General features: G+C 33.4%; 1 protein-coding gene across 1 annotated transcript in view; it reads right to left on the bottom strand.

Moving 5' to 3' along the window:
- Positions 1-409: 409 nt before the first annotated feature.
- The window catches only part of LOC106641858 (uncharacterized), a 94,142-nt gene continuing 68,961 nt past the window's right edge, over positions 410-25,590 (bottom strand). Inside the window, exons 2-3 of the mRNA XM_014356421.2 lie at positions 793-1,000; positions 410-722 (exon numbers count right to left, since the gene is read on the bottom strand). Coding sequence (XP_014211907.2) covers positions 421-722; positions 793-1,000 — 510 coding nt within the window. The 3' untranslated portion in view covers positions 410-420. The remainder of the gene's footprint in view (positions 723-792; positions 1,001-25,590) is intronic.

A 25,590-nucleotide genomic window follows, 5' to 3' on the forward strand; every position in this document is an offset into this window, starting at 1 on the left:
CTCTGGCGAATACCAATTTCGAATGCAGGTTATGGTCAATCTCTGTGCTACATTAACCAAGCTGAGTTGCTAAAAAACATCCAGAACTTGTTTGTATCGAGTGTGGTAAATTCCTTGAAAAATTAGGTTGACGTTACGTCACGTGATATCGATTTGAATAGTACTTAAGAGTTAAATTAATTTATTTGAGAGTTAAAAAAAACAGTTTGTCTGATATATCTAAAACTTTATGTACTATTGAAAATGTGCAAGTTCTGTATTAACTTTAAATTAACATTTTTATGAAATTAGTTTGTTTGGATCAAAACAACATTACTTATAAGAAATAAATAAATAAAAAAAGCTAGTTTGCAGTGCAAAAAGTTTTAATAAATATTTATAAGCGTGAAATAAAATGATTGCTAAGAAAATTGAATTTTCTTATTGAATTGCTTTATTTAGAGCAATTTTTAACGAATGGTTCTTGATGTCATCAATTATTGATAACACGCTATGTTTTGAAAATGTTAGTATATTTGATACAGCACCATATTCTAAAAGCTTGAAAGCTGTATCATAGTAAGCGTCTTGAGGGATATCACAATTTTTCGTATCTACTGCGTAAAATAGAGCTGTTTTTCCACTTCTTTCGTCTTGTAAATTAACTTCAGCACCATGTTTAAGAAGTTCTATAATACCATTTAGATTCCCACGTTGTGCGCAATAATGAATAGCGGCGAAACCTATAAATCATTTGATAGTTAATTACTTATCTACAAAATGATTCAAGTTAAAAGGAATATGCGTTTGTACCTTCTGAATTCTTTAAATTTAATAATGATCTATTTTCTTGACTAATGCTTTCAAAAAGTAATGGTAAAATTCTTGATGATTTTTTAGCAGCAATTATAATAGCAGAATCGTGTATAGGTTTTGACGATACTGGTTGGGCGCCAGAGTTCAGTAATAATTGTATGATTTGCGTATCCGTTTCACAGTCAATTGCTAATTCCAGTCCAGTCTAAAAAAAGTCCAACTATTTAATAAAAATAAATATCATTTGGTTATAAATTTTCATGAATATTTAAGTAGATTATAGTTTTCTCTCTTTATAACAAGTTAAACATCTTTTAAAAGTCACAAGAAATGTCTTATTTACTTATAAACAGTGTAAATGTTGTTTAGCTTAGAGGGTGAGGGGGAGAGCATACCCATTGTTTTCAAGTTTGAAAAAGTGTAATGTGGCATGTACAACTCTCTGCACTCTACATGGAAGAGGAAACCACATGCAAAAACTCTCACTCGCTCGTACGGCAGACTTTTGGATGGAGGATTATCTTCAAATGGTACAAGATAACAAGATACCTTAGCTTGGAATTTTAGCTTATCTCTGCTTGGCTCTGTAGAGTAGTGTATGGGAAAGCACCTCATTACAAAATGAGCTACAGAGTGATCTCTGTCTCTCAGTCTTTTGTGCTATTAGATAAAGATACAAGAACTCCTTATTTTTTTGCAAAGTTAAGTGCAAAGTAAAGAAAAAAAACCACACAATCTTTCCTGATTTAAAAACCTACGTACCTTCCTATATTATATAGTTAAATGTGTGGGGCATTCCACATGAAACCACCTAGAGTAAATTGTTTTTTGTAAAAAATCAATTCGTGTATTGTTGGTTCATTTAAATAGTTGAAGATATATTTTTCAAGTTATGGGCAAAAAAATTATAATAATGTTTTTTTATAGATATTTCAGTTCCAGACTGATTGGAAGGAAAACCACAACGCTCTCAAGCGTTAAAGCTAGTTTTAGTGCTTTTTCGTCTCCCAACATCTCCTGGTGTAACGCCAGAGACGTTAGTGTCCAAAGCACCTTATTTTTGAGCTTATTTATTGCTTTTGTTATTAATTTTTTCAAGATAAAAACTTTACCGAAGCCATCTAGAAAGTATCAAGAATCAGTATCCAAAATTTCAGTAAAATCAGCTGAGAAGTTTTTGTAGTTCGAGATTACAACGGTCTTTAGGACTTTACTTAATACAGTAGTAAGAAAACTGCATGACATTATGCAATAATATCTTACGAGCTGTGTTGGTTCGTGGTTTTTACGGCTAACTGGCTTTTCATGATACTATAAACCGGTGCCCTCATATATAAACATTTGACATTAATATGCAGTTATTGATTCGATAAGGGAATAATTTAAGTAAAAAAATTGAATTTTTCATAGTAAAAATCTAAATATTGTAATCATTTTCGAAACAGGAATCAGTTTTATGGTTTCACAAAAAGTCTGATTAGCGATGATATTCATGGATGTTATTTTTCAATCATAATGTAATATATTATATTACACATAAGTATATCATGTCAAGCATATAAGTATATACAGATTATTTTATACAATAATCTACACACAATACCAATAACAAAACAAAGATGAACGCAACTGTCTATTCACCTCATGCGCGGTGTGAAAGAAATATATAAAAAACACATAATTTCTATTGGGTTAATTTTTCACATAGTTTAAGGATTCTTCTCCTTATTTTAAGGAGAGGCGAAAGGGGGTGAATGAGGTAGAAAGCCCCTTGTAAATAACTATAGAATACGGGAAAATGTGAGGGGAGGCATACCAAGTAAATATAATTTGGTCTTCCTTAAGGGGAAGGGGTGAGGAAGGCCACAAAAATATGAGGGCAGACGTGTGGGAGTGTGGAGGCTATCCAAAATTTAATTGGGTTAATTTTACAGAGAAATAAAAGAAGTTTGTCTGATTTTGAGAGAGGACTGATGAGGGCGATGGGGTGGAAGAAAAATGCGAGGGGTGGCCGAGGAAGGCTAAACTAAAATTTAATTGATTCATCAAAAAAATGAAAGGGAATTTTGCATTATTTTGAGGGGAGCTGAGGATGAACGAGGAGAATAGAGGAGGGGAAGTACAGACAGCGAATCCTAAATAACTATATAATATATCGCTCCACCCCTCTGCGCGTTCTGTAAGCCAATTTCCCAGTACTTTAACTTAAACGGAAAATCTTTCTACTTAATATATGAAATAGAAACATACGTAAAATTGGAACTTAAGATTTTTTAAACAGACTATTTTAGATCAATGACCTCAAAAAATGTGAAACTAAAGTAAATGTTCATTTCACTAGCTAAGTACCATATCTACTCTGCTTCGAACGACATGTTTTATAGATTCACCTTTCTCTCCTTGCTCTAATTTGATTTATAACTTATATCTAATTTTGATACTTGGTTACTGTTTATTAATGAATTAGATTTGATTACACATTATTTTAATTGACAAATCATTTATCTAATTAACTTTTTATATAATTTAATATTTCTTTTCAAAACTAAGAAATAAATGTTTTTTGTGTTACCGGATCGTTTGACGTATAAGTATTATAAATCAATTATATGAATGGAGAATTGATGGTAAAACTAAAATGAGTTTCTCCTATAAATCTTTAAACAATTACTCATATAAAATTGAAAAAATTCAAATATCCATAAAAATAATAATTGTAGTTTTATAAATAATATTAATTTTATCATTGTTTTTAAAAAATGGAGGAATTTCACAAAAATTTTCTCCAAAAATAACTAATAAATATCTGGTTTTATATTTCCATATTACATATACCCCTAAAATTACTGTCGACTATTTCTAAGACTTTTTAAAAATTAATTAAAGCTCCACCTTAAATAATCAAATCGTTTTCTCGTTATTTATTGTTATCGTTTTTGAATCCGAAAAACACGCTTACTGTATTGTTTCAGTCTAACGAAAGTCTGAAAGTTCTATGACTTATCAAACCTTTTGGAAGCAATACTGATGCTATGCCAGTCCAAGCCATTGGAAAATTTTTCGAACCCCGAGAAATAAAATAATAATTCAATGTTACATATAAATAAGTTTTTCTCAAATTTCTAGCATCATCGAATAAAAAAATTACACATGCTTTTACAAATTGTACGACATATTTTTTTTTTATCATTCATTAAATTCATATTCAATGAGTTAAACATTTCAATACTATAAGATATTTTTTAATCCATAAGATATTGCATATATTCAATTTGTTTCAGTGCAGGTAGATTAAAACATTTACATGATTTATCTTCCAGTTCTAAAATTTATACAATATATAAAATAGTGCGATTATCTACTATCAACAAAATCTTCTGCACATACAAAAACAAATAAAAAAATAAAATCTCTGACGTAGGTTATAACCAACAAGCAGCCCCACGTCTTGGCTTCGCCCGAGACTTACTAAATGAAACACCGTAGTGTGTTGACATATAATGTGAAACGTTTACAGTTAGAAATTTTACATTTATTCCTGACACTTCTTAGAACAAAATCTTCTTACTAAAAACATATTTGTTCTTAATCCATACAGTTTATTTGGTCAAATAATAAGCTGTAAAAATTAAAAAAAAAAAATTATGCTGAAAAGTACCGTGCGTTCCTTATGCCATAAAATAATCGTTAGCCAAAAGGAGCGGTTGATTTGCAGTTTCTCCTATGTAATTTACGACAAGGGCTATTTTTTAAAGATGATAAGATTTTAAACTTCCGAAAATATAGATTAAAAAAATTTTATTTCTCTTATCTCACAACTTTATTACCAGAGCAACAAAGTCTTGGAGCTTAATCTCTACATTTTTTATTGCCACAAAAATACAAATATATTTTCTTCTTGTTTAAAAACCTGAATTTAGATCTTTAAAGATTTAAGAGATTACTGTGAGGGTAAAATGAAAAACTGATCCCTCACATAAAGAATTTGTCGATTTTGAGGCTGCTGTTCCAATCTCAATAAATTTTCTGCGCCAGTTTCTTGACGCCTAAAATTGTATTTATTAGATACATTTGAAGGAAGTTTTCCTTCCAATTCACCCTCTTGCGACTTTTGGCATGCTTAAGACTTTTGTGACCCCTAAAGGCTATTTTCTGTCAACTTTTTTAAGTTCTAATATATTTGTTAGCAAGGTAGTTCGACGTCCGATAGCCCTAAAAAAGACCGGTGAGCTTCTTAAGTAAACTCTTGCTTGACTAAAGTTTACAGCAATTGTGACTGCCTGGATAAATCAGGGTGATCTTCTCTGGCCTGCTGTTGAAGACCCAGACTGATCGAGAGAAAAATTAAGTCCAAAGCTTAGGGGCTAGTTGTAGTGCTCTTTCCCAACGTCTCCTAATATAACGTCAAAGACGTTGGTGTCTAAAGCACCTTTTTTTGCAGACTCAGTTGTTTTGATGATCTAAGGTGGAGAGATTGGTTCATGATGCTTGCCCGTTGGGGACTCCCGTTGGCTCAAGTTTTTTTTTTCCTTCACAGTTGTTAGGTTAGCCCAGCGCAGACCTTGGAGAGGATAGGTGATTCCTGGTTGAATGCTTAGAGTCGAGAGGGTAATATAGGGTCGTCGGTCACCGGGGTTCCCAGCCTTGCGACGAACAACTCTGCTCGTGACGTCTGCCAGTGAATGACTGACTTGGTTTAATAGTGGCCGCCCTTACATAGTCTTTTAGTCGACGAATAATGTTTCCGGAAATGGTAGTAAAAATTTATTTGTTGGCAAAGTAGTTTAAACTTAGGTGGCCCTTAAAAGAACCGATGAGATTGAAGGTTAAGTACTGAACGTAAATACTTATATTGGCCCTGAAAAAGGCCAGTGGTGAAATTTCTAGTTATTCCTTATTATTCTTGATGATGGAGAGCCAGCTGTTGGTAGCTCGACTCCTACCCTTGAAGTCTATGTACAGAGGCCGTACATGAGAGAGATACGCCGCTGATCAAAATATATCTCGTCTTCAGGTTGTTCCCCGGATAACCAACCGCTCATCGTTAGTTGGGAAAGTGGGCCTGGAGAATACCTTCTCTGTAGGTAAGCCGTTGGAACGATCACTAAGAAGTTGGCAGTTGTGGCTGCCCGTACTGATCAGGGCTGTCTTCCCTGGCTTACTTTTGTAGTAGAATTATTCTCTGACAGCACCAGGCCAGATTGTGGTACGGCCACATAAATCTGAAGTGTTGGAGTAGGTTGCGCTCTGGCTAGACACGTCTTCTGGTATTCTGCCAGAGACGTCATCGGTTAAATTAACTTTATTTTTGGTGGCACTCGTCAAACCTGGAGGTTCAGGATGAAAGTAGACCTAGGCTCCAATAACCCAACGGAGTTCAGCGTCATCGGTAACCGGGATGCCCAGCTGCACGACTATCATCTACAGTCTGGATACAGCTCGATGAACTGCCAGTAGACAAATTTCTGCCGGAAGAGAAATTTTTGCGACGCTCTGGCCTATTATAACCACACTTATTCAATTCTGTTGCAGGTATCTTCGATTTTAAGTCGACGCCACCTAGCGGATCCTACTGAACTAAAGTGAAAAGCTGGCGTATTTTTGCAAAACTTTGAGCTTATTTATTGCTATTGTTATTAAATTTTTCAAGATAAAAACCATACTAAAACCATCTAGGAAGTGTCAAGAATCGGTATGCAAAGTTTCAGCAAAATTGATTAAGTAGTTTCCGCGGTTAGCGATTACAACGGTTTTAGCGACTTTGCTTTACATATTAGTAAGATATGTCCAAAAAAAGCTTAGCGCACCAAAAATTTTATTCTTATACATAATTTTAAGTAAAATTAAAATTAATTAATTTGTAACTTCCTCCTTTGTTATATAAATAAAACAATTACAATATTTTTCTATGTCTAAAGAACACATCTTTTTGCGTTCTGAGAAATGTGGGAAAATATTTTAAAATATGTATTAAAAATTAAATATTTAAGTATTTATATGGTCGGTCAAGTCTGGTAGGGTATCTTAGTGAAAAAAATATAAGTTAGATCAACGAAAACAACATTTGCATACAGTTATAATGTTATTAATATAGATATATTAGCAAATAATTTTCACTAACATTTATGCATGCATTTATTAGTTTATTTTAAAAGTTGATGTCTTATCGTAGTTCGTTAATAAATTAACAAAAATTGGAGTTATGACAAAAATCTTGACTAATTGATTATTTAATTTATTATATTTGCTTAGCTTATTTATTTTCAAAATTAATACGTAAATCGAATGTAATGAATTTAATTCGATTTAGCGATAAAAAAATTATTTGTTGTATCGAAGTTAGATAATAAAGTAGATTAAAAAAAAAATGTTCACATGTATAAGTAAAATGCATACACATGCGTGTATACATACGTATACGACACGCACACGTATACGTATATACATTTCATGGTCGGTGAAGATCGGTAAGTAAGTGGGGGTCTGTAGGAGCCTATGGAGAGTCTGTAGAGAGTTGTATAGAATGCCACCCCCTCTCAAGTTAACTATATAATATACTTAGTTATACATCAAACGGTACTGAGAGAAAATATCTTTTCGACATCACATACGATTTCAAATTTCTAGAGCTTTTTGTGACATTAACTTTTTTTCTCTTTCCCTCCCTTTTTTTCTTTCTTCACGCATGCTTTGTACTCTTACGTATTCAATAATGTAATGCAGTATCAACTTTTATGCACGTATTTACGCTTAAACTCACATATATGTTTGGAGTTCATCGCAAGTTAGCTAATTCCCGGTGCTTAAGAATGACAGAGGTACGTAGGAGGTTACGAAAAGAAAAGTCGGGTCTAACAAAAGTCTGGCTTTATTGCCGTACAATGAATTAAAAGATAATTTAAATAAGGAATGTTGATTCGCTGTCGTAGGTGAAACACGTGCCACCGCCGTCGACGCTGGTCAAGATCATTGTATTGCAGGCAGCGTTCACTACCTGAGGGTAGGCGCTGCTGATAGTAGTCGGGTATAATTAGCTGATTCGTGACCTAAAAAATCTGGTATTGCGAACTTCGAAACAGACGGGCTAGACAGGGTGTCAGGTGATGGAAACTACTCACTGGAGGAGACCGATGATGCTGGTGGAATCAGTGGTTCGGCTGATTGTCGACCTGTGGACTGCAAGTTCGGTGAATTTGAGGGAAATATTTGAGGCTGGTTTCCGGAGCCGTGTGTAATGCGGGAATAATCGCTTCTGGTAGCTACGATGGTGCCGTATCAGCAACGTCATGTGTCAACGACGATGGAACTCTAAGTTGCAGCACGTAGGAGTCCCAACTCGACGGTCAAGATATATGTACAGTAGGTGGCAATAGGAATCTGGTACTCACGGTTTTAGATGTGGAAGGGATTCTCCGAAGATCCTTGATTGCCCGCCTCCAACGTCGAAAGGGGCCTTCCTGATTTTCTTGCGTTATAGAGGAAAATTTGCAGGAGGCTCGGCAATTCTCAGCTGCTATTCCAAACTCTTGGTGTAACCAGCACCAGTCTGGGTTTGCTGATGTATCGGAAATGTATACCCTTGTTGTCTAGAACGAAATTTGGAGCGGCTGCGGCTGGATCTCCGTTGCTGATTATCAGCTGCGCGCAGTTAATTGAGCAATTTGTGGTGGGAGAAGATTAAGCCAAAGATTTTGAGGATTTCCTTTAAGACTTTTCTTGCTGTGAGGCTTTTTATTTTGCGCAAGAGCTAAGACGGCTTGGAGTCTACTAGCTGGAGCTGTCTGAAGAGTTGGCAAAACTACGTGTTGGCTGACTCTCGAAAATAAGACAGAATCACTGTCTTGGTTGCCTGGAAACGCTCTGTGGTTGGAGGAGTGGCGATGCTGTCAGACAGCTCAGAAACTGCAGCTCCACTGAGAGTACAGACAAGCGCGATGTATCTTTGGCTATTGTTCATACTGTTTGACGCTTCGAAAACCATTTCAACCTGGGCAACTCATGCAGCAGGCGCCTCGGCCCAAAAATGACGAATTTAGGGGTCAGCCAGTACCATGGCTATAAGTGGATGCTGCTAGTTACCTGCACTTGCGGATGACGTTTTTGTGGCTGCGGCTGCCTAATGGATCCGTCGGCAACCACCTGTCGATCTAATATTATTGAGTAGTCCAATGCTATTAGAAAAATTTTACAGACAACTTTGGACTTCACTGAAAATTTGCATACCCGTAAATCCACTAATTCCACCATCTACGACAGCAATAATAGCTTGTTAGTGTGTTAAGAACTGCAAGGGAAATTGTAGTTGCAAAAAGAATAGTATTTTAAGTGATTTATGTAAAAACTATCAGGAAATAAACTGTGCTAATATTGAAGATATTGAAGTGGTAATGGATGATAACGATGATGATGATAAATATATAAAATCACTATTAAAAACGGACGTATTTCAATGGCTTAAATCAAAGTCATGAAGATATGCCGATTAGTGTGGGCGCCAGGTGGGTTTCCGCAGCCTTTTTCATTAAAATCGTCCCACTCAAGAATTCTTTTTGTATATATTGACTTGCTGAACAGGATTTTTGATAGTGATTTGCTGTAAAATTTGGCCATCAATGGTTATGAATAAATTTTTTAAAAAAGTTGAAGATGCTTAAAAGCCACTTTTATAGACTCTTTAACGTTTTTCGTACAATCATTAAATATAACAAATATATAAATTTAATTAAAGAGCAGGCATTGGATAGTAATAATAATTCTAAACAAAGAGATAATTTAATTAATAAAATTATAATAAAAGTATAAAAAGATATTGAGAAGGTTTTTTCTATGCCCGTGAAAGTTGTCAATAGGTTTTCTCCAATTTTATATGAAGGGCTGCTATAAGATGCTACATATAAGCACATAAAAAAGTTAGGCATTAATGTTGCTTTCAAAACTAACAAGTTACTAACTAACTAACAGTTTACAGTGTGGCACATATCATGAATATAAATTCCAAACCGGAAGATCATTCAATTTACGTACGAGAGATCTTTATAGAGCATACATAAATAAGTTCAATACTTTAAACTATGCATACCATCCAATAGAATTTCATCATAGTTTTAATCATAAGTATAGTTTTACACGTGTGTCAAAAAGGGAAAAAACTGAATCACTTGAAAAAAAGGAATTAATAATTTTAAAAATAGTAGTAAATTATTATGAAGTCAAATATATTTAAATAATTTACTTTCACTTAACTTTAAATAACTACTATGTAAAATTACACATGTATCATTACACCCATTGTTTTGGTGTTATATTCCTACTTTTATGTATACGTATTTATCTATTGAACACAGATATGTAAAAACTTTGTATCAATTTATATTTAGCCGCTGTTAGAGATTCGTCTGATGAAGGTAAAGTGTAACGAAACAGCTGTTAGGAAGTTAGTCAATAAAACTTTATGAAAATCAAAAAAACTTAAAATTTTATTTTTATAACTATTAACCAATTTGTGTTTACTTCCAAAGCGTTTTAAAAATTAACATGAATAAAGCAGTTATAAACTTCTCATCCAGGATTAAAGTGTCAACAGGATAATTCTGTTATCTTTAATCTCAAAAGTAAGTCGTCCGTTTGGAAGCATTTAATGTAAGTATTCTAAAATAAAAACATGAGTATATTCAGTTTAATTATGAACAAATTGATTACCAAAAATCATTGAGATTGTAAGAATTAGGAGTTAACATTTTTTATTTGAACGTGTACCACTTTATATGGATATTCTATTAACATTATACATTTTCTTTGAGAGAATCTTGACAACAACGAAGCTAGGCCTTCAGAAATTGTTTACAGTATTTTTAATTATGCTCATTTTCAACCTCTCCCATTAGATCTCGTGGATCACAGAAAAGTTACAGTTTTTTTTTTATGAAAACTATTGAGTGTTTGTTACCATTTTACTTGATAATAGAACATTAGGAGTAATATCAAATAAAAACTTTAGATTTGTTTTTTTTCCAAGGGGCGAGGAAGAGAAATCTTTAGAAAATACCCTCAAAAAACCGAAGATACATTGAGGGAAATATTAGACTAATAAAGCTTAAGGATGCGTGTCGTTAGAGTTCAAAGCAACGTAAAACTGTGAGTGCGTACCATGAGACTCTCTCAGTCCAATGTTTGCGTTCGTATAGCATGATGCAGCAAAACCTCTAAGAGCTCAAAGTGTCAGGCCGAACGAACCCAAGGGTTTGGACTCCTTCATGACAATTTCAATCCTCGTGGCCTGACAATACATATAGGTACACGTATACATGCGCTGATGCCTGATGCAGCCTACGGAAAGTAACAGAAAAAAGGATTGAGGGAAGGCGGCCTATATTTGTATACTTCCCTTCCTCTCCGATACGTCACGTAGTTCGCATGCATATGTATACCTACACCGAGAGATTAGTGGAACGCCCTCTGTCCTTCAGGTGGCGCGGCTGAGCTACCACGTACGTTGGGACGAGAGACGACCCAGAGTGGGATACCGGGCGCTCCACTCTTGCAGCACAAGCAATATGCCACAAGTATGGTACTATTAACGTGCTATTGACGAGTACATTAGATGTACCCATAGTAGCTCGCGTGCCGAGCGTAGAGTATAATATATTATAATGCATACTCAACGCGCATATGTGTATGTAACGCGCATGTGTGCATATGTATATTATTAAATGCGTTTGTATATATGCACGTTTATGAATCGTGTCTTTGTAAAATATATTAAAAATAATACGGTATGTTTTAAGGTTGATCAATTAATTAGAGGAGTAATATATTCTGTATTATTATTTGCCACTTATTACGTTATTGTAAATGACACTGGTAACTTATACATTATAATAATTTACAATCTAGTTTTATATAAACTAAATATCATAAAAATTAAAAATTAAGACTTACTTTTTATAATAGTTTGTTTGAATAAAAATTCTTATTTTACAGCTTGGAGAGATAATTTTTTTTTATAAAATACAGTTATAGGGTTGATATGTATAAAAGTTTTTAGAAATAATATAAAACATTTTGAGTTTTCGTTACTTTTAAAATCATTTATTTTAAATCGACACCCTTTTAGCTTTTTTTTTGCTTTTGTTTTCGATTTCTAAGACTTTAAAATTTATTACAAAAAAGATGAACTATTCAGGATCTTCATAAGTACGTATGTATACATATATACTTATAAGACACACGCGGCTATAGTTGTTATTTTTGTGACAGAGTAACGCACAGGTAGCACCTATACAGTGAATAGTATGTATAGATATGTCCAGTACTGATGTGCTATGTATCATATACATACATTATTATCTATAAAATACAAGTAACTTACCTAATAGATAGTATAAATAGCTTCTGTCGTGGAAATATACTGTACCATGAACCGGAACAGACCATGCACGAGATTCCGGGACAACTGCTGTACTGTATAGATAGTACTGCTGCTGTACTGCGGTGGTCCACCTAGCGTTCAAAGTGGCTTGCCAGCTGTCCCACTGCCTGAGTCGGTAGGCGTACGTTACATCAGGACTTTATCCGACCGTGTGAGGACAGAGAGCGTTCCACTAATCTCTCAGTGTATATATATCATCGGGCCACGAGCCACGAGATTATTACAAGAAAGTCCAACGTTTAAGTTTGACGTTGCGTTAAACGATGGCGACATGCACCCTTGAGCTCTATAAGTCAGAATTTCTTTCAGTATAGGGTCGAATACACAAACTGAGATTACTGGCTATCAACTAAAGCTAACTAACAAGACTGTACACTTTTATAGAATCTTCCAAAGATTTTAAAACAACTTCCCACCTCCTACGCTGATTACATCTCCAACATCACGCCCACATCTGTCACAAACGCTTACACATTATTTCTAATCCATATTTGATATCCAAAATATAATGGTACTTAAAAAGTCAAGATAAACCATCTTATAGTACCACTTTCTTTAATAGGGTAATCTTACATGCCAATAATGGTCCCTTCAGGACGTTCATCACACATAGATTTTTTTGAGAAGTGTTATTCAAACATTCAACGTAATTTCAAAATAGCATAAAAAATACCCACAAAAATTTGCAGCTCGTTTAATTGTACCTTTTTTTTTACATATTTCCTTTCACAAAATTTCATTTTTACATGTAACATTATAAAAGAATCACGTAAAATTTTATGTATATGATCTGTAGAAATCTCTCAATTTGTGTTTGTATGAAACATTGCATTTAGATAAACGTTTTATATTATCCAATAAATCCACCAATGGGTTTTAAAATAAATTTAGAAATAGGAGATCAAGTAAAGCACATCCATATGAGAAAAAAATATTTCCAGCGTTGCTGCGTGTATTTGCATTCCTCTCACCTCTTTGAAATTTTTTCCCACTGACTGTGATGAATGTCTTTAAGCCAAAAAATCACTTTAGGCACAAATGGAGAAGTTGTGAAAGAGCCAAAACCCAAAAAAATCAATGAATGTATTCATAGAATACAAAAAAATATTCTAAAAATTTTTGAAATAAGAGGAAAAAATTGAATAAACAATTATTTATTGTAAAAGTCACAAATAAATGGTAAATAAGTAAATAAATATTTAATAATCACTGAGAAAAGTTGCTCTGCAAAAGTATACTAATTTTTAAGTTTGAAAAAATCGTTAAACAAAAAAAATTAGTTTATTAAATGAATGTTTCATTTATAAATGCAATCTGTAATTACCCAAACTAATTAATAAACAGTAAATGAATATTTATATTAAAAGTAAGTTACAAGTCGTAGCATAAGAAGAAGTAATTAAAGTTCCAATGCTCATAGAAGAGTGGGTAAGGGACTCGGCTTGGGTACAGAAAGTTAGAGGGTCAAATCCAGAGACTTTTTTTTAGTTAAAGAAAAAGAAATAAAATTAAAAATCTGTGCTGTGCTGTGGCAGCGTGACATGTGGTTTGGTGCGGAGGAGAAAAGGCACGGGACAGTATGGTAAGTTCCAATATGGCATCAAGCAAAGATTTCTGAAGTTTTTTCGAGTACCTTTTATTTATTACTATTCGATAATTTTATTTATGTTTCTTAAAGGTACTAAGAAATTTTTTTTAATTTTATTTTCACAAAAACTTTTATTAAAATTGAAAATTATTTTTTTATACAGGAAAGAGTTTCGAATTGTAGTATAACTTGTACAGTTATTTAAAACGTACACTCTAGTGTTATAAACTTAAAAAGTGTACCCAGTTTTAAAGAAGAATTACATTTAAAAAAATTTATTATCATTAATGTTATACGCATCTACGTCTGTCTCTGGCTCAGTGGCAGAGCTTATATCAGTATTATCTTGACTCTCTTTTTTATCAACAGACAGAGATGACAATAAATCAAAAGCATCAGCTGATAAAGACTTTTGCTGTTTAGCTTATAGTTTTCTATTTTCTAAAAACTTATACATTAGAAGCTACTAAAAATCTTCTGAATACATCTTCCATTGTTTTTTGGCGATAGTTTTTTCTAGAAAACCTCAGAAGATAGATCGAATAAGGTTAATGCACGCCTTTTGTGCATCTCCTGCAATGATTATACACTAAAGTTGGCATTTAATATCAATCGTACTTGTCTATAGTCATTTCAACTAACTTCACAGTATACTGCCTAGAATTGTTCAAATTAATATCATGTCTTCTTAATATAGCTTGCAGTATAACGTAAAAACGATGTCTTATATCCTGAACGATTCCAGTTATTTTTGCAGATTGTTCGTACTTTTCAAAAAAACTACACGTCGTAATACCATCGTTCGGTTGTGGATCTTATGGCTCGGGAGCTTGGTAACACAGGTTTCCAAGTTTAAGACCCGATCATTACACACTTGGCTTGCACCTCTGAGAAACCAATTGCTCATGTAGATGTTTTAAGATCGTGGTCCGATGGTTTGGAAGCCATTTAAAATAAGGTCCTCAGTGCTGTGTAAGTGATTGATCATATTTAATCTGAGGCGGTTTTTTAGTATGCCAATGACGATAGCACATATATACAGAGTAACACAGCAATGCACAAACCCTATTGGACACTGTTCTCAGAAATGGCTGTAAAATGTATGTAAAAAAAAAAAACATCGTTCGATGTCTCATTTCCAGATTTTATTTTGTCAACATTTAAGCCCACTTTTTTTTTAAAGTAGTTTGTATTTTATTATTTTTTTTTTGAAATGACTCTTTTTTCTTTTTTGTACGTGCCTGTTATTTTGATTTTTAATTTGTACGACAAATGTTATGTATATTGAAAACACCTTATCTAACAATGAAGAGATGATAGATCAAATTTTAAGTGATCTAAAACAATTTTTTTGTCAAGCATTGAATTTATGTCGTTGAAATCTTGATGTACAATTGCACAGATAATAAGGCATCGCGATGTTGAATCTGTCAATGAGTTGCATACTTTCATATCTATTATTGTGAAGGGCAAATTATATTTAACTCACACGATGTAGCCGTTAAGAATATTTTCAAACGGATTCAGATAATGTAAGGTTGATGTCTCAGTACTCAGTCATGTCCCAATAATATATCATTAAGCTGTTTTTTTCATTATAAATTATCAAAACATGGGTAAATCGGATAGTTATTCAGACATTAAACAAAAACTTTTTTCAACACAAATTTACGTGTATACCTAATTGAAAATATAACGAAGGCCTATTAAAAGATAAAATTAATCTATTGAAACGTTTCATCTGCTTACGTGAGCGAGTGCTGGGACATCCACTTTATCTGGTTATCTATGTGATTAGTTATCATTTTCGTCAAATCAATTGATTCTTGTGCACATTGAGTTTTCGTTAGCCGACAATATCTTAATATCTTGGTGATGATGACCTTGGATTTTACCCGACTATTGTAGTTTTCTTTGTCGTAGAGTTTCTGTGTATAGGATAAAAGAGATAAGAAAAATATTTTTGTCACTAACATTGTCTTAGTCTAGCTTGTGCTTACATTCACTGTGTCCTTAACTACCATTACAGCCTCTATTTATCCAAGCGGACATTTTTTTTGTGATTAAGTAACGAAAAAAAAAAAACTAATAATAATATCTTATATAATCCAGATTTGAGATTATAATAAAGTTCAATGAGTGTTATTAGTTTATCATTTACTATTATTATTATTTTTTCCATCGTAAATGTCGTTATAGAAAGATTGAAAAAAAGTAGTCACTAGAAATAACTTTTATGGTTTATTATCACTATCTAATACTTGACTTTTAAGGTTCATCAAAAACTTATTGTTGGAAATGAGAGCGACCGACAGTAGGCCCGGCTTTAATGTACATTGTGTACACTTGTAGTCTCTGTCGGCTCAACGCTCTGTGCGTGTGCGCTTGGTCGACTTGGCGCGCTGCAGGTGTGTGTGTGCGTATTCACGCGGCAAGCTTTGTATACTGTAAGCGCCAGATTACACTCAGCTTTCGTCGAAGATAGACTCTCTTAATTTACGTTGCCAAACTCTAGCATTCAAAAGTGCATACATCACCTTAAATACTAGTGTAAATCTTCAGATTTACTCTCGCAATACAATGGACAAAACTCAGTTGTGCAGTGCAGTGCACTTAGTGCTTTGTTTAAGCTGCTCACTGCATAATCTGCAGACCAGCTCAAATGGTTAATTTCATCGAACTACCAGTGATTATCAACAACAAGACTCAGTGAAACTCTTGTGTATTTCTACAGACAGTCGTTTTTAGTTAATCAAGATTTCAATCAGTTATATTATATCAGTGCTTTCATTTTCACATTTATTCGTGTAACTTTTAAACTCTCTTGCGAGCTCGAAGCCAGTGCGTGTTTACATATTGTGTTATTCAACTTGACTCTTTTCTTTCTACATTCTTCTCTTTTATGTATTTTCAATAGTTCATTGCTTTAAGACTATAGACATTATTTCTTTTCTCCTGTATTATTTTGACCTTTACTATTTTTGTGAATATTAACTGTGATTTTTCTTGGCCTTTAAGTGACATTAAAAGTTGTTATTTTTATGCTGTTTAATTTTATTGTGTTTTATTGTGTCTTCCCAATCAACCTATCCGAGCCTAGTGTGTGCTAACGCATACGCCTCGAACACTTATAACTATTAATAATTGCAATTATTCTTAGTTGTGAGTTTTTAATGAACCTTAAAAGTCAAATATTAGACAGTGATAATAAAGCACAACAGTTGTTAATAATACATCACTTTTAATGTTTATTATTTTACATTAGATGGAAAAAAACTTTTTTGAATAAAAAATAATAATGTTTACGGGCACGGTTGTCCCGTTTGATCCTGCGAAAAAAAAACAAATCATATGGATTAAAAAGTTTTTATACGAGTTTGTAATAGACAATTGTGGATTATAAGTCCTATTAACTGTCATGAATTTAGACTTAAAACTGTCACTATTTTTTTTCAATTTCCTACTAATTAAAAAAAATAAACATTACCAACTTATGGAATACAATCATTTCCGCTCGGCTAACTATTAAGGTTATATTTTCTAGTTATTTTTAAGATAAACATTCCATAACTTTTATTTGATAAAGAATAATGCGGTTAATCATATGATTAGATAGAAATTGCAATTAAACTGCTGCTTTATTTTCAGTGAAAGACCGACCTACGGTTGGATAAAACTGTAGTATTGCTTTCTGTAGCTTATTGGATGATGAAATCAATCCTTGATTTTTTTTTTATACGAGCATTTTGCAACAGCTGCTATTTACTTTGAGATAATTCAAGTTCAATAAACAGTGGTAAAGCTTTATTATTAGTGAAAGGTATATTTTAATTTCAAAACTCCAATATTTTTTTGTATTTCGAAGCTTTTGTAGGACTCCCTTCAGAAATACTACACACAACTTTTGCAAAACCAGTATTATCTTTAAATCGCCATTTACTTTTTGCTGAGTATAGGAAAGCTTTAGCTGATACAATCACTCGTAATTCTTCTATTTTTCTGCATTTACTACGTTCAGAAGACTAAGAGAAATTAAGTTCTCACCAACCTGCGTTGGAATTTATTTTATCATTTTGTTTTTTATTTTGACTCTTTATTACATTCTTTTTTTTTGTTTTCTTTCTTCAGTTCAGTAGATTCTTCTTATCAATCATGATTATTTTTCGAAAATTTTTCTTCTGTCCTTTTATTTAAATCCCATCTTGATCTTATTTTATGCAGGTAATCTAATATTTTCTGTTTTTCATCAACTGATAAATGATAACTTGAATTTTTACTTTCAGATAAAAGTGTTTTGACATAAATTTCTTTTAAATAATTATTCGAAATGTTTTGTAATTTTTTTCAATGATTTCAACCGTGTTTAATCACCGTTCGTCTTATTACTGGCATCTAAAAAATAAATACGTATTTTTTTATCATCGTTAAATTACTTTGATTAATTAAACAAAAATAAATATCTAGAATAAATTCAATAAAAAAAACAAAACTATACTTTCAGATCTATTTTTGATTATCATACTATGAATTTATGAAAAATTTTATTACATAATTAAAATATGTCACAATGAATTTGCGTATTTTTTTAGTAATTGTGTCAGACATCTTATAATATGCAAAGTTAGATGTAACTCATATCCATTCAAGTTTGAAGAAGAAATACGTATGTTGTTACTTTTATTTTAGTGTTATAAATAAATATTAGCGTTGCATTTCCCGCTTTACAAATTACAGTACGTGTAGTAACATATGGAATGTCTGCCTAGTGTTTAGTGCGTGCATATACGAACTACTATTATCACACACACTACTACAATTATCAAATGTTTATATAGATATACAGATACAAATACATATCCACTATTCTTGTATGTATTGAAAATATGTGTACAGATACAGTCATAAGCCTTATGACTGTATGCAGAGCAGCCTCGACTGCGTTGAGTCGACTCATATACGTGCCATGCTGTAATAAATACATAAGGTGGGCTCTTCAGCCACCGAACTGATCAGCCAATCAAGAGGCTTAGAACAAGCGACCTTCCATATTGAATTTTCCACCAATAAGTGTAGAGAGCACATTGTTCATGGCCATGATGGCTCTTATGCAGTAGCGCTGCACGCGGCAGAGCTTGAGGCCAAACATTCTCATTCTACAGAGAGGTACGGTCCTACAATTAGTAGATCCCCTATTTACTGAATAGGCTCTCCCTTTACTATTCCTTTCTCTCTTTGCCTTTTTTTTCTTCATTCTAGTTTCATACACCTGCAGTTCCTACTTTCTCATTCAATGTTTTTTTTTTCTTTAAATTTCGATATTTTTGTTCTTTCTTTTTTGAACTTTATATTAAGGTAGTTGTTTCCCAATATATAGGTCAATCTTATATGTAGATAAACAATATGTATGTACATATCATCCCGTATTCAAAATATCAGAGTGAAATGTGAATGCCTTTGCGTATACATATACGTACATAAACGTATGTATCTATCTACTTGTATTCATGTGACAATGCGATGTTGCCACATACACGATACTTACTTGTTTATCTTCCAAAATCAAACGAAGAGCAGCTTTTGATTACTATTACTTTAAAACTATGTGGTGAAAAATTCTCAAAAAAATGTATGTGCTTCTTTACTGTCTAAGGTAGTCTTCAATAGTGTTTCAATTATTTATAGAAATGCGGTAAGTTACACTTTTTAAAATAATGGGGCTATGTAGTGTTTGCACCCTTGCTCCAATGTTAAAAGAGTGATTTTTTGACGAAGATATTTCAATAACAACGTTGTAAATCGGTCTCAAATTTTTTACACATATTTCTCGATGATTATATCGTTTTTACTGACAATTTCGTACTTTTTTAGATACTTCTAATTTAGAAAACAACTACCTTAATTGCTTTATCTATGTTATCAAATATTCAATTACTTTTTTACAAAAAGTTGCATAAAATATAAAGTAGCAGAAGGTAGCAGCTAAATCTTGTTTTATTCAGTAACTAACATTCTTGTGAGAAACCTTTAATATATTTTAAGGCAGCACACGGTGGCGTTTTATCAATACATGGCTTGAAAACTCAAATTTTATATAAAAAAACACGAAAAAAATATTTTTCAATTTTTAGTGCTAAAAATTTTTTTTTCCCCACAGTATTAAAATTTACTACACTTTTTACGCATTCACTAACTTGCAGACGTAGATTTCGTTTGCTTTTGGTAGATTTCCTTTACTCTAAAAATTTTTATACGTGTATAACTTTTCCTGTGTATCTACAGTAATGTAATGTTTAGATGGAGGTCACGTTGAGACTTAAAGAAAAGAGGAGTCTTAGGGAATAGGACGTTACTATAAACGGTTTTTAATTTATAAAAAATTACTTCAGCCACAACGTTGAAAAAACTCTTTCTGGAAACTTTTTTCTTCGAATTTTAGCCGCATTGTGCGGCCTTCGGCTGCACCGTATACGTCGCAGAAAACTGCCAAAATCAAGGGAGTCATAGCAAAAACCAAAACAAATCAAGTAAACGCTTTTTGCTTGCTAGAATGCTTAAGCTAATCTGCCCTGCTGCTCAACTTTACGTCTCTATTCACGTTTGGTGGAAGGCTGCAAAAATCTAACACCCCATGTGGTCGTCTTTTTGGCCTTGGCTGTCACGGCTGTGAAACCGTATTCGCGTACGAAGGCCTCCACCTCCGTGAACGTGGCAATCGCCTCTTGGCAACTCACTACAACCCAATTGCAGGACTGGTCGAGGCGCTCCTAGATGACCTATTAGGTTGCGGCCAAACCTTCAAGTACTGCTGATCCACCCAGCTAGCTGAAATATGGTTGCTATGGGTCCTTCACGGCCTCTGGAACTGGTAGGCCAGCCAGCGCGAACAGTGGGCAAATTTGATTATTTTGTATCGAAATCATAAATCTCGGGACATAATAAAGATATCACTGACAAGATAAATTATAATTATTGTTTGATTACTGCATTGCTTACAGTTTTCCTGTATACCTAGTCCAATTATCTATAAGATAAAAAAATCATAGTGATATCTTTATCCTGTTCCAAGATTTACGATTTAAAAAAAAGCATATTCGACGACTGGGCAGCAGTGTATCTGCCTGATTGTTGCAGGGAGGGTTAATGGCTAACCTCCGTTTGTGGATCAACTTGTACCTTCCGTACTTCCGTGCTCCACCTCGAAACCATGGCCCACCTTCACGTCTGTTCAGGTTATTGATATTCACTAATCACTAAAGACTGCTGTAGTCAGTCACGACTTTAAAGCGAGTCCTTTCGATATAAGGGTGGAATTTTTGCGTCACCCATAAAACCGTAAGGCATTCTTGCTTTGTCACGCTGTAGTTGCATTTGACCATCGTCATAGAGTGGCTCGCGAACTCCAGCATCTTTTCCTGTCCATCGGCTATCTTCGTCAGTACAGCGCCTAATCTAGTCACTAACGTCTGTTTGCACTAAGTAATGACTCTTTGTTCTGCTCGTTGCAATATAACCGAAGACGCCAGCAAGACCTTTGTCTGTTCAAAGGATCGTTGCTGTTTGTCGCTCCATTTGAACGGTTGGTCCTTGCGCAGTAGCCTATTTATTAGATCTATCACTGTCGAATAGTTCGTCAGGAACTTCTGGTACCATAATTGGCTCTAGCTTGGTCAGATCTGAACATAAACCCTTTCGGAGATACGATGACACTGAGATATCCCCCCTCTGGTGGTCAGAACTCTCCTTTTTCTCGGTCTCTCCGACAATTATTATGTCATTGAGATGGGTGTAGGTATACGGCTTGAGGTCCGGCTCGATGACAAGGTCAACCAGTTGCTGAAATGTCACTGGCACGTTACTCAGACCAAAGAGTAATCGTCAGAACTGAAAGAGTCCTTTGCCTGGTAATGCGAACGCCGATATTGGCTTAGCCTTCTGTGATAACGGAATTTGGTGGTACGCGCTACTGAGATCAAAAGTCAAGATGAAGCGTGCTCTCCTCAGTTTCCGCAGGATTATATCCATATGAGGCAATGGATACTCATTAGGTACTGTTACGGCGTTTTCTTTCTGGTAGTCCTCGCAAAATCAATATTTGCCGTCTTTTTGATGTATCATAACTACGGGACTGGCATAGCCACTACTGAATGGCTTGACCATACAGTTTTCAAGCATCTCACTCACGTAGGCGTATCGTTCATTCCTTTTGTTGTTTGGACAAGACTTCTGTCAGCCCTGGTGGCAAGTCGGATCTCATCCATCGTCGTCAGAGATAACTTAATTACATGATCTTTCAGCACTAGTACTCTGTCAATGGGATCATGGACGGTGCCGAAAGCAATAATGAAGTTATCAGCGTCTAAATCCGTCCGCACGATAACGTCCTTATCGTGTCCTAGCTTGAAAGGTAGGGTGACAAGGCCTATAGACAGGTAGTTGAAGTATCCAATAAGAAATTTTTTTTTACTACGATGACAACTGTTGGAATCGCTTCGTAATACGACTCTATAATATTAAGAAATAGTTTTTTCTAAAAAAGTTGACCGCTCTATTTGTTATTACACAAATAGTGAATAGTGACCGATTTTTTTTCTTGGAATTTTGCTTGTAACTTTTTTATCGTGGTTGAATTCAAAATTAGCTAAAAACAATTTGTTTCTTATTTAATTATGTATCGATAGGCACCAATTAGATGATCTAAAAAAATTTTTTCATCAAGTTATAGGGCAAAAAGTGCAAAAATCGTGATTTGAAATTTCAACTTTGATACAATCATAACTTTTACATTTCTCAATGAAAATGCTTGAAAATTTAGAATTTTACAGCCTTTATAACCATCTTTAATAACGCCTAAAGATTTTGTTATAATACAAGAAATGACGTCACAAAACGATAAATCATTTTAAAATTCATTTGACTGTCCTAATTGTAAAAATGCATGCAGACCAATAATTCCGTTTGGATTGTAGTAAGGATACAAAAGGCTTTGATACTGTAACGAAAAAAATTCTATTTTAAATTTTGACCTCTATTTTTTATTAAATTTGATTTTGTAATACAAACAACTTATTATAATTTTATTATTTTTTGATGTAGCAGAACGGAACCAAGTTTACGTGAAGTTGTATGTTTTTTACAATTTTGAAAAGAAACAGGTTTCAATCCCGTGGATTTTGCAAAAGTTATTAACAAATTAGTGTTTTTTTGCAATTGTTTAAATTTTAATTTATGTTTTGACTAGGACAAATTTTTAAGCTTCTACAACATATCTTTCATTGCATTACGTATCTTTCAGATTTTTTAACACAAAAATAACAATTAAAGAAAAAAAAATTGACTAATACACTTTAACATGCAACAACGGTCTCTGAACGTTGGGTTGCATGGATTCAGGCGTCGTAGCATGTGAATAATCTGTTTTTTGTTTCATACACGATGATTTGAGAATCCCTGCCGTTCACTCTGCGACTTGTATTTGCAGAGAACCTCTGTTTAAGGCACTATACCTTCCAACGAATCATTTTGAAAAAGGCCGTTAGACATCGGTTGTGTTAAACCACGTAAGTCACGTTCCTCGTCACTTTCTCTTCGAGTATTCCACTGTTAAGAGTGTATAGATTTGTATAAATATATTTAATTATATTTATATATTTTGTATAAATATCATATAAAATTGTAATAAAATTAGAATGACAGAATATTTGTATTTAAACGACCGTACGGACGCCTTAATGCATGCAACCCAACGTTTAGTGACCAGAGTTGCATGTTAAAGTGTATTAGTCAATTTTTTTGCTTTAATTATTATTTTTGCGTTTAAAAATCTGAAAAATACGTAATGCAATGAAAGATATGTTGTAGAAGCATAAAAATTTGTCCTAGTCAAAACATAAATTAAAATTTAAACAATTGCAAAAAAACCCTAATTTGTTAATAACTATTTCAAAATCCATGGGATTAGAACCTGTTTTTTTCAAAATTGTAAAAAACATACAACTTCACGTAAACTTGGTTCCGTTCTGCTACATCAAAAAATAATAAAATTATAATAATTTGTTTGTATTACAAAATCAAATTTAATAAAAAATAGAGGTCAAAATTTAAAATAGAATTTTTTTCGTTACAGTATCAAAGCCTTTTGTATCCTTACTACAATCCAAACGGAATTATTGGTCTGCATGCATTTTTACAATTAGGACAGTCAAATGAATTTTAAAATGATTTATCGTTTTGTGACGTCATTTCTTGTATTATAACAAAATCTTTAGGCGTTATTAAAGATGGTTATAAAGGCTGTAAAATTCTAAATTTTCAAGCATTTTAATTGAGAAATGTAAAAGTTATGATTGTATCAAAGTTGAAATTTCAAATCACGATTTTTGCACTTTTTGCCCTATAACTTGGTCAAAAATTTTTTTTAGATTATCTAACTGGTGCCTATCGATAGATAATCAAATAACGAACAAATTGTCTATAGCTATTTTTTTAATTCAACCACGATAAAAAAGTTATAAGCAAAATTCTAAGAAAAAAATCGGTCACTATTTACCATTTGCATAGTAACAAATAGAGCGGTCAACTTTTTTAGACAAAACTATTTCTTAATATTATAGGGTCATATTACGAAGCGATTCCAACAGTTGTCATCGTAGTAAAAATAAATTCGGCCACCGAGGTTGGAGTCAACGCACGATATTTCTAATCTGCGTTGGAAAATTTTGCACGAGCTTGCCAGCGTACTGAGTGCGTATTTGTGTGTCAGAGGTTCAGCGGCGCTGAACTTCTTCGTTTGAGCCATACTATTCCTGGCTCACCACCACAAAATTAGCCTAGCTCATCCACTGATCAAATTCGTCGCAGAGCCAAGTAACTGCGATGCTGCATAGGAGCTTCTCTTCTATGAGACTCCAAGCCGTAGGGCACTCCGTAATGCGTGTAAGAAAGGTGACAAAGTTAATATGACTTTCCCTCATGAACTTTACATTCCATCGCTTGAAGATGAGGGACTTCGATATAAATATTTGACATTTCCGCCAGCGTCATAGCTCTTGGAAGTTCGCTTACTGTCGCGCACAACTTGTAGCGGGTGCAAGCCGTTACTTTGCTGATGTGCGCGAACCACTTGATTCTACTCGTGTATATCGTTTATATGAGTAATTCCACCAAACTTTTAACATTTCGACTTTCCAAAAAGAAAGAAACGTTTTGAGGCACGATGATAAAAATAATTATACATATCTCTATGCACTTCGAATTGTTGAAAAAAATTTGCGTTACTCATGTTTAATAATACCTTTTTTAATAAACACATATTGGAATACAACGACCCATCAACGAATCATTAGCACTCTTATTGAACTCAAAAGTTGTGGGAATAATTGAAAAGTAATGTAAGAAATACATTTAAAGGCTTATTTAAAAAATCTCTAAGATAACTGTCAAACGTAGAAAAAAAACTTTTTAATCCTCTATTGACATCAATAAACGTCAGAGCCGTTTGACATAAATGGATTAAAATTTTTATTTCTGAATACGTATAAGATAAGTCATTGTAACAATATGTTAAAATCATTGTTTTTTAAAAAATTTTCCAAAGTAATATTTGGTTTTTTATGTAATAATAATAAGCTGTAAAAATTAGTTTGAAAAGCTCGAGAAAAAAAGGATTGTACCTGTAAGTGTAATCTAAATATCCATCATTTAAATAATTTTCTATTTTTTTTTTAAACAATATCCAAACAGCCGATATAAATCGATTTAAAATAACAAATTTGTGACAAAA

The sequence above is a fragment of the Copidosoma floridanum genome, unplaced genomic scaffold, assembly GCF_036245765.1.
Source record: "Copidosoma floridanum isolate Cflo_tuat_1 unplaced genomic scaffold, Cflo_Japanese_pri ptg000020l, whole genome shotgun sequence".
NCBI classification, from domain to species: Eukaryota; Metazoa; Arthropoda; class Insecta; order Hymenoptera; family Encyrtidae; genus Copidosoma; species Copidosoma floridanum.